The 11,112-nt window shown below is 35.4% G+C and overlaps 1 protein-coding gene across 1 annotated transcript; it reads right to left on the reverse strand.

Moving 5' to 3' along the window:
* Nucleotides 1-1,336: 1,336 nt before the first annotated feature.
* On the reverse strand, nt 1,337-3,924 carry LOC128158649 (uncharacterized). The gene is made up of 2 exons (XM_052821581.1): nt 3,873-3,924; nt 1,337-3,208 (listed from the first exon to the last, which is right to left on the reverse strand). Exon 2 carries the CDS (start codon nt 3,206-3,208, stop codon nt 1,478-1,480), a length of 1,731 nt encoding a protein of 576 aa, XP_052677541.1. The 5' UTR covers nt 3,873-3,924; the 3' UTR covers nt 1,337-1,477.
* Nucleotides 3,925-11,112: the final 7,188 nt, after the last annotated feature.

The raw sequence follows: 11,112 nt of genomic DNA on the forward strand, positions 1-11,112 counted from the left end.
GTACATAACGAACGATAACTCTGTATGCAGGTATCGTATTAACCGAGCGCGTGGAATTATAAATTCCGATTTGAGTGTCTCTTACCTACAGCAAAATTCAGTAGTGAGCTGAGTAGTTCTAACGATTTAATTTACTACACTTGAATCGAATTCCCGGTCATTCTATAGATCATTCCTGATGTGCAAACATGTCTTTGTTGAAGTGGGTTAAAAGTTCTAAAATAACTGAACCTTCATCCCCTGGACTTCCTTTGCCGAGTCGAGCTTCAACCGAAAAGGAAGCGATTGCTAAAACTGCAGCCAATAATGCAATAGAAAGCTTGGCTGATTCTCCAAAATCATCGCCGTCAAGACCCTGCAAACGTAAACGGGGGGAATATGGCTCTTACACACCTGAACAACGGGCGAAATATGCAAAATTGGCCGAGGAAGTTGGCGTAACAAAGGCATCAAGGAAGATTTCTCATGTCCTTTACATGTACACATACTAGTATTTATTCAATAAATATTTCTCAGCGTCGTTGGAAGCAAATTAAAAGTTAGGCAGAGGACCTTATTGAAACAAACCGCGGTTTTAGAACACATGCCCCCTCAATGATGGATGGAGAGAAACAATATGTACTGACGATGTAGGGGAGTGTTGGGGTAGGATCGGTGCGGGGGGGGGGGGGGGGGGGGTAGACCATGTACTAGACATATCCAAATCTTGATAATCAACAACAAAATTAAAAAGGAAAAACCATTTTGGCTATTCCTCAAAAACCCTACTCCGTGGTGGTGGTGGTAGTGGGGGGGGGGGGGGGGCACGGTGCATTGTTATATTATAATGCTGCTTTTCCGGTAAATTTTTTAAGATCTTGAAATTTGAATCAGCGTTGAAGTCAGGCAAGATGATAACTGTGTCTCAAGGCGGTCCCCAGTCCCCAGTTACATGTTGATCTGGGTTTATGTTTTTAACCATTTTATGAAAATTAGATTAGAACAGGTAGAAAGGAAGAATCTGTTTTTTTTGTTTTGTGATCAGTGCCTATTGAAGCTAAAGGGTGAGTATATATATTTTTTAAGATGTCACTATTTAAAATATTATTCGGGAAACTATCTCAGTTTTCACTAACTGTTTTATTACATAATTTAGAATCACATGTACTTAAAGTTAGTTTGATTTGCTGTTCATTGTCAAGATGTAATTAACGATAACTATATTATAATAAGCAGTTTTTGACAGATATAAAAAAAAGTGTTAATACATGAATATTTATTTGTCTATTCTCTAGCAATGAAAATTTATAATCCATTAACTAAAATTTTAAACATGCATGTGGATACATAAATGATAAATATACATGTAATTCATAGTATATTGTAGATACCTGGAGTAAGTGTACACTGCCACTGTGACAGTGTTGTTGTTACACTGTTCCACAACAGACACATAACATAATGTTATAGTAACACACATAACATGCATATTCAATGATCACTGTAGATACTTGTACACTGTCACTGTGTTTGTGTCATAATGTCCCACCCAGAGATTTTTCTCATCATCCACAAACACACTACGGGAACCAAATACCCCTTGTTGTGGTGTGAGACGTAGATAGAAGAAGAACTGACCGTCCTGATCCAGGAAATGAACTATGTTACTGATACCATCACACACCAGGATGTTACCGAGTACATCAGTACATATTCCATACGGAGAAAACCCTGACTCAAGACCTGTGAAGGAGAACCTGTGTTGTCCTGATTTATCCACCACAACTACAGCATTGTTATAGTCTGATACACAGACATCACCATTGATGTTTTCTGTGATGTAGTGTGGTAGACCATACAGTGCCTGTCCTTTGTTGTCTCTCTGTATGTTCTGTATTTCTGTCCCCGTCTTTCTGTATATGGTGATTTTGGAGGGCTCTCCATTCTTCCTCATCCCCACCAGTATGTCCCCGTTGATGTGGGAGGAGTGTATACTGAGTGGTCTCCAGTCTCCAGTTTCAATGAATTCAGTGATTGTATTATCCGGTGTTATCCTATAGACGACTTTGCTGTCTTTGTCTGTATAGATCAGATCCCCGTCCTGTGTGACTGTGTGGTAGCCTTCTAGTCTACCACTGGTTTGTATCTTCTGTAGCTGATTCCCCTGTAGATCTGTTTGGACAAGGTTACCAATACCCCCACTGGCCCAGAGTCTGCCTGATTTACCCAGTGATATATGATACACACTGCCAACACTTGGTACTGTGTACTCCCTGACCTTGGTGACAGAGGAAGACAGAGACAGTGTTTGTTTCACGTCAGATTCCCCTCTGTCTTGTTTCCTCTGTTGTTCTGTAGGTTTCTTTGTAAAGGCAGTCTCCATGGGTTTTATTTTTCTGTTTTCTGCTTTCGTGTTGGGAACAGTTATTCTACCAAGTAGTTTGGCGACATCTTCCTTGCTATGTTGACCAGCAACACATACAGGTGGGACTGGTTTGGATGTTTCTGGCAAGGCTCGAATTTTAAGGCTTTTTGATTTGAGAGATAATGTTAAATGTTCTATTTTTGAGGGAGACAGGTAACCATAATATGTTTGGATTAAATCATTAAGATAGTTGATGTAGTCATCTATTTCTTGGTTTTGGCCGTTTAATGTTTCTAATAAAGACTGTTCTATTTTGTTGACTTGTTCTATATTATCTGATGTGACTGCATCTACCATTCTTTTCACAGACTCAGCTTCAGCCTTCATTGCTGTTCTTATACCTTCCATGATCTTCTTTATTTCTGTGACATCTCCAGCAATTTCTATTTTCACGTCATGAGAAACTGGCTCAAAATAATTTCGAATTTTGTCAATTTCCTCTTGATATTGCAATACCTTTTCAGCAAAGACAATTCCTAGATCAGTAAAAACGTGGCCGCGATGTTCTTTTTTGGCTGTGCATTTAGAACAAAGGGGAATCTGGCATTGCTCACAGAGAAGATCAATGTCTTTTGTTGAATGGATCTTACATTTCTCTGCAGGAATTTTACGTTTGCGTTGTTTATAAGGGACCACTTCATGGTTCTTGGTTTTCTTATTCTTCTGATGTTCATCTCTGCATTGTTCACACATTGGTTGGTGACAGTCATTGCAGTAAAACTGGCAGTTCTTCTTACAGTCTTCAGTGCCACACACCAAATAATGCTGGGCGTCAGGTGGTATTTGGGATTCAGATAATGCCATCTGAAATGGTAAAAGTACCTTTTGAGTTAGTAGAAGCTACATGTATTTCATTAATGGTATTTGTTATCAAAAACCATTAAAAACTCAGAATTTAAGACCCATCCATCCCCCTACACACATACAGGTATTCAAATCGATGTGCATGAGTATATTAATCTTCAGTAGATACATGTAGGAATTATGACATACCGGTATGCATTGTAATGTAACACTTTGAGGTAGAGACAATTTATTTGTCCATTCCGTATTATCAACTTGTCTATCTTAGTTATGTACATACCCGAATCTAGAATTTGGTGTGTACATGTCTTTATATTTATATAATAATGAGCAAAAAATATGCCGGTATATCATAAGGTAAATAGCTTCCTTTTTCAAATCAGTTATTTGTTTGGTTTTTTTTATTAACAGGTGCAAAACAGATGGATGAATATAATAAAATTGGACATCTGACCATGGCAATATACAACTATGAAAATGGCCACTACTTTCGGTTTAGTACAATGAAAATAATAGATCTACATACTTATTTATGCTAAAATATTAATGTTGAACTGCATGTAAATCCAATAATACGCTAGGAAATATGTCAACTTCTGTAACGTCATTAGAAATATATGTTATGACTTTCTATTGTATCAAACAAATTATCATTCTAACTTACCTTAAGTTCTGTAGCAGGGTAACCTGGTGACGCCCTGAGATCAGAGTGAGAAAATACGAGACTTGTATAATTTACTTCCTGGTTGAGCTAAAATAAGATTTAAACCTTCCGGCATATCTTTATGATATGGGTACATGTACGAGCAGTCTGATCAAAACAACCCCCTTCTGTTTACTCGTACTGACGAGTGTATGGATAAGGGGTGTTTCAATCATACTAGGGTACACGAGGTTTTTTTTTAAATTATATTTAAAACCAATCTGATTCTGACTTTTCGTTCTCCCTTTTTGTGAATCACATGCACGGATCAAGAAATTTTTTTCCGGGAGGGGGGGGGGGGTCCGAATTGAAAGTCGGAGGGGGCGAAGCTACACTAATTATCAGAAATCTTGACAAGCAGAAAAAGAAGATAGAAAGAAAGGAAAAGAAAAAAAGCCCAATAAAGGCTTATTCCCAAAATCCCGAAACTCCTAATCCGTGTGTGTATGTGTGTGTGTGTGTGTGTGGGGGGGGGGGGGGGGGTCCGAGGCATATTTGCGATAAATTTACTATCATGTAAATTAGATAAATCCCCCCTAAATCCGCAGAATCATCAGTAATCTGTATAAAAAGTAAGGTAAATAAATTTGTGAAACAAGTGTAAGTAATATATTATAATTTTTAAAATACAGAAAAAAAAATTGATACTATGAGAATAAATCAAATTAGTGTTCTGTATTTGCAAGTCAGTAACCATCTGTAAATAAACATGTAACAAAAGGTACATGTATACTGGTGTCTCTTCAAATTAATATTATGTAATACCGAACCATATAATTATATACTAGTTATACGTACACACATGTGCGAAGACGTCTGAAAATATATTGTTTATATACATGTAATTATAATTATAACATTTAAATTGTAAATGCCTTTAAGAAAGTGGCCGGTGAGAAAAGATAATTTCAGTATTGTTTTATTTAAACAGAATGCACTTTTGTGAAATAATAATTTATCTTTAGACATGGACTATTGCTCTGTAGGTATTTTGATTTCCATACCTGCAGAACCAATTTTCGTAGCAGTGAGCGCTAACCAATCGGTCATCTAGACAAGCAGGACAAAAAATCTTGTGTCAAAAGCAAACTAGCGCGCTTGTTGCTGACCACACTTTGAGATTGACGTACAATACAGTTAAGCAAATAAATATCTCCATTATATAATTCCATAAACGAAGTTTACTTTATATAATACTTTAAAATTTCTATTTGCCAAGAATATAGAGTTTCTATTGAATTTTATAAACACGTCCACCATACGGCTTTTCCGAACGTGGAGGGCGTTGCCTCACTCGAAGCAGAAGTAACTTGCCACGAACATTAAGGTATAATGTAAAGTATTTAAGTTTCTTTCAAATTCTAGCTAGATCTTTAATAAAAAGTTTTCTTCAATTTCGTTCAAGTCTTAAGAAATCATAAACAACTTTCAAAGGCAAGAGTTTCTATCAGAGATATAGATATTGCATATATAGCAGAGAGAGAGAGAGAGAGAGAGAGAGAGAGAGAGAGAGAGAGAGAGAGAGAGAGAGAGAGAGAGAGAGAGAGAGAGAGAGAGAGAGAGAGACTTAATAGTGCATAGTGAGAGGGGAAAGTCAAATTGAGAAAGATATTAAAACATCTTAAGTTTCAAAGATAGCAGAGCATACTGATTTTTTTTTCAAATAAAACTATCGATTATCATCCCAAATTGTAAGATAAAGTTCAGGGCTTTCTTATCGTAAAATCAATTTTGCTTTTGAATAATTCTATGAATAGAATATGAAGAATTGCTTCCCCGAAACGTATAAAACAGATAGATCGCATATTATATCATTATAAGAATAATATAATTACAAAGTATCTCAAGTGTGTTGCTCTTTGAACTGAGCTATCTGGCTTTAGTTTATCTGATTCCTACACTTAATTTTACATAAACATTTATCTGACGAGAATTTTCTATTATTTCCTAATCAAAGGGATTTTGCTGTTTTATTACAAATTAATTATGTTCGTCTATTTTGAATGTGTATTCAGGTTTGAAAGTGATTTATTTAACTGCCGGTCAACAAACTGTGATATATTGGACCGCCGGTCAATAGACTGCGATGGTTTGTTCCCACTTAGCCAACATTGTAAAAATCTCAATTCCCACTTGGCCAACATTTTGATTTTCACACCTGAGTGATCAGGAGGCTATATTCTGTTTTCACATGTAAGTGTATTTGTTATCAATTACCTGAGAATAGTTTATTGAAAAAATGCAAATAAAAAAACAACATTTAATTTTAGCTATAACATGCATATGATAATTAAAATAAACCAAAGCATATTTCTTTTCAAAAATAAATCAGCAATTTTCTGCAAGATTATTACATAACACATTGTGTATGTATTAAAACCCCTGTCAAACCGGAGCTGCGTCCTCACGGCGATCCCACTGCGTCCTTAAATAATGCAAAACGCCAAGGTAAACGCAGTAGATTCTCCTACAGCGCCGTAAAAACGCAACAACATCTTTGTCCGTCGCGGTGGGATCGCTTTGAACATTTAAGAACGCCATGCGACGGCGTACACTTTGAACATGCACAAAGTACGCGCCGTGGCTCGGCGTTCTGATAAACACGCCGTAGAAGCGTAGTGAGATCGCCGTGATAGCGCCGTTAGATCTCCAACAGCGCCAAGAAAGCTCCATCGGCGCGCTCAAGGAACGCAGCTTATCGCAGTGTAGACGCAGTCATAAGTCAATTGTGCTTGCACGGAGACTGCACGGAGTCCTTTGAGATCTCACTGCGTCTCTATCGCGCCTTCACTGCGCATCCACAGCGTTTGAACAAGTTGTTTTCCATTTGGCTGCGCTCACACAGCGACCCCAAAGAGCTGTTGCTCGTTCATCACGCTCTCGTGACGTTTCTTCTGCGTACATACCGCGCTCCCACGGCGTTTCTAGTGCGTTGTCATCAGACCACAAAAACTCGAAAATGGCTGTGGTACGATAGCAAGCGATGTAATAATTATCAAACTGGATGTAGATGACTATGTAAAAAGCAGCATTTGCTAATATTCCAAGACATGTCAATGGACGTAGATGGAATTCATGCCATTTAGTTCTGATGTTTTACATCGTTTCTATGTTTTCTAACAACTAACAACGGATCTTTTTTGTAGACCTTACTACTTAGAGTTGTATCCTAGTCATTCATAAAGTGTTTAGAGGTAACTATGTTTCAATTACAATGTACATTTTCATAAAATCAAAACAATTTTTTAATCATTTAATTACTAGTTGTAAATTCTTATTTGTTTCCCATACAATTGTACAAATTAATATTAAGCTACCAAGAAGTAAAGAACGTCTTGGAAGCGCAGTCAGCGCGCAGAGTACGCCGTGGACGCGCGGTAAAAACTCCTAGCACGTCATGAGCGCTCGGCGGAGACTCAGCGAGAGCGCAGTTAATCGCCAAGTAGAACTCCGTGGAAACGCAGTCAAACGCCGTGGGAGCTCCGTAAGAACGCCTCGGTCGCCGTCAGGACGCCGCGACATCTCCACTTGTTAAATTTTCAAATAAAACTGTCCTTTTTTTCTGAATTTTCCTTGCGATCCTACGGCGATTCCATGAGTTTAACAACGCCGTGAACACGCCGTGGGGACGCAGCTTGGTGTGACAGGGCCTTAACCAATGCCAGTACTTGCATGATTAAAACATTTATCTCTTAACAAACTGTTAATAAATTGGATGTATATATACATTAATAAGATAGATCAGCAGTTTTTAAAGAATAGACTAGAAACATGTATTACTATGTTCTAATATAAAAACTGTGTTATTTGCGTTAAATTGTAATGTCAAAAGTTTAATTAAATATTATGCATATATTACATGTCTTCTCGGGCGACAATACCAAAATATGTGTCCCTCGGTGACAGGAAAGCCCTGAAGTGTTATGTCGCCCGATGCCTAGGGGCAAAGACATTAAGAGGACGAATTAAGTTTTCATATCTTGTGCCCAATGCCATGCAATAAAACATGTTCAAATCAAAACAATAGAGAATTGAAATATGACCCATATGATTTATAGATAAAATTTCAAACGTGACTATTTTTCAATGTCATGTTTAAAAGGCAGCTTATATTTGTACCTTAATCAAGGGCATAAATTATAAGGGAAAATGTAACAGTTAATATTTTTAAATTATAATTTCATCTGAATTAATTATGTAAAGTACTAGGACAGAAGCTAAATTTATATTTATTCTTCTGTAGGCTGACAAATATTTCATTTCTCCGACTTTTATCTGAAAACAGCCTATAACTTACCTGTAATTAAATTCTTTTGTTCTCCACCTGCACCCATTTCCCACTTAGCCAACACAAATTTACCTGTTTTTTACCTGTATTTTTTCAAAATGTTGGCTAAGTGGGAAGACATGTCTTGTTACATGTAAATTTTCAAAACTCAATCAGAAAAAACGGACTACGCATATTTGACTGTTTACAGTGAAGCGTTATCGTGCCGATAGATATGTGTATACTAATATTGTAAATTGCCTTCATATTATTGATTTTTATAACGCTTACATTTGTTCAATTATTGGAACCAATTGAAACGAATCAGTTTATCTTTAGACAGTGTAACATGTGTGTACCCTATAATTATATCTCCAGCTGCGAAAAAACATCTTAGAAAGATCCCCTCGATTTTCATTCTTTTATTATGCTGCAATGGATATATAACGAAAAAATAATCAATTTTAATAAACACAAATTAATCAGAACTTACCCGTAGTAGCTTTTTGACGATTTAAATAACCAAAACAATAAGAATTCATGCTTTCTTTGGTTATACATAACCTGCGTTAGCAGGTTATGTACATATTTTTTTTGTTTCTGCAACGATCAATACTTTCATAACCCGCATGAATCATAAAAAATCCATTTTATTGTTTATACTTACATCTTCTGTCAACAAATTAAAAAAATTGGTCGGAAAAAGTCAGAAAAATAAACAAAATTATCGTTTAAGTATATCAGTACGTTATGTACTATCTTATACATTCCGTGATACTTTTTTTATAAAGTTACTGATGGTTTCGACCAATCTATAAACGGGGCGTGTAGATTTGACTCCTGTCAGTTTGTACAAAGCTATGAATATACAATCAGTTTTCGTAATAAATAGAGGGAATCATACGTGCTTAATTGATGTAAAAATAATGTAATGAAGTAGTAAATCATTTACTACATGATATGGGAAAATACTGATGTTTGAATTATTTGTACTTACCAAAAGAAATATAAATTAGCCTTTTTTACTTAGAATTTAAAAGTATAATAAAGATTAACATAATAAAAAGGGTAAGGTACACGTTTGCATTATAGTAATTGATTTGGTAGAAGGATTGGATTACTCATATGAGGAAAGGATAACTCGCTTATTAGACCACGCCTGGAAATTTTGTTTTTTACACTTTCTTTTATTTTAAAATCTGCGTAATTTAAACTCAAGTTATATTTTGACTTCCAGGACAATTTAAGATTGGTATTAACATTGTTTAATATTAAAAGCATACGAAAATCGATAAAAATGGAAGTTCCAGTCGTATACAAAGTCAAGCAGAAAAACCATGTTATCATTGTATAAGTAACATTACTTAAATATTTGTATCAAATATGATAAGGCGTTTCATTTCAAAAGTGTATGCCATACGTATTCATGAATGTCATCGAAAATGTCGTATGATTTTTATAAAAGTTCGGCATTCGCGATTTTATATTCTCGCGATTGAATATAAAACATCGGACTTGAGGGAAAAAATGCATGAAATAAGGAATCTACAGTTTGTATAATTCCTCTACCGGTGAAACGGGGGAGTGGAGGGGGGCTTTATAATACTTAATATATGTTTATTCATTGGATGATAGTGAGGGAGGCATGGAGAAGTATCCCCTTCCCAAAGAAAAGTCATATTAACCGCTGGAAATAAAATTTGGGGCAAAAATCTTCGCATATCTCCCGAAATTGTTTGTTATGCTGAATGAGAGGTAATGATACAGAAAACTTGTAAAGTAATTCATCTTGAATGTTTACTGGTTTCTTTCTGTGTTATTTTTTTCAATTTCCAATGACCCGTACATGTAATACATGGTATTTTTTTTTTTAGATATCAAAAGTATTAAAGGTTTTATATAATTCGACAAGGTTTTAGAAATTATCATAAGATTACCTTAATAAGCACATCCTCGAAATTTTCATACGATTGAGAACTCAAGTGGTTTCCAAAGCGGTGAAATGCACATGTGAGGTGAAATGAAAAATATGACGATGACAGGGAAATTAGAAGTTGGATTAAGCTTCATATGAAAAGAAACTGCTATTAAGTCTGAGTTTGTAAACTACATTGATTAACAAATGATTAAAAACTGATTACGATATGTTTTAAAGACACTGCTAAGTATATACATAGTTGGGCTAAATTGTTAATTCTTTTACAAAAAAAAAACTTATTGTTGTGTCTACCATAATATTTTCTTTTTTACATTATGCCATGTTTGTAAGATATATCGATTTTGAATTTTGATTTTAAGAGGACTTTGATAAAAGATGAAGAAAAAATTACAATGAAGTATACATGTATACATGTATATACATTTACCTGAATATGAATACCTGTCTCATTCGATCTTTAAGTTTCCGCCATTTCTAAATAATATTTTTCAATATACATGTGTATTAATATACATATATGTAACTATCTCCGCTCTTCAGCCATGTTCGATAACTCAAGGTTATTCATATTTGTCTTTATTTGTACCATGAATCTGCTTTTTATATAAATAGTGTTTGATAAGTCTTCTTTAAGTCTGCCCCAAGATAAATGCAGCACATTTGGCTGATTTTTAATAGAAATACAAATACCTGTGCAGGATGTTCAATTGAAATCGATTGAAAGAAAAAAATTATCATTTTTTTGCACTTCGAAATATTCACAGGAACGAAAATTGATTTATTACGAAGATTTTTAATGGGGAATGTTTACATCTTTTCTCCATTGTGAGGTCACTCGGAATATCTCGCACAATTTTTCGATGTTATCATCCGGGTCTGCTGCAATACAAAATCCCCGTAGAAATGAAATGTGTTAGCCGTAGAGAGGACACCAATGAACCTTCTTCATATCTTTATCAGATTTTTAATTCTTCAAAATAAGTCTTTAGCTGTGC

This window comes from Crassostrea angulata, chromosome 8 (assembly GCF_025612915.1).
Source record: "Crassostrea angulata isolate pt1a10 chromosome 8, ASM2561291v2, whole genome shotgun sequence".
Lineage (NCBI taxonomy): Eukaryota > Metazoa > Mollusca > Bivalvia > Ostreida > Ostreidae > Magallana > Magallana angulata.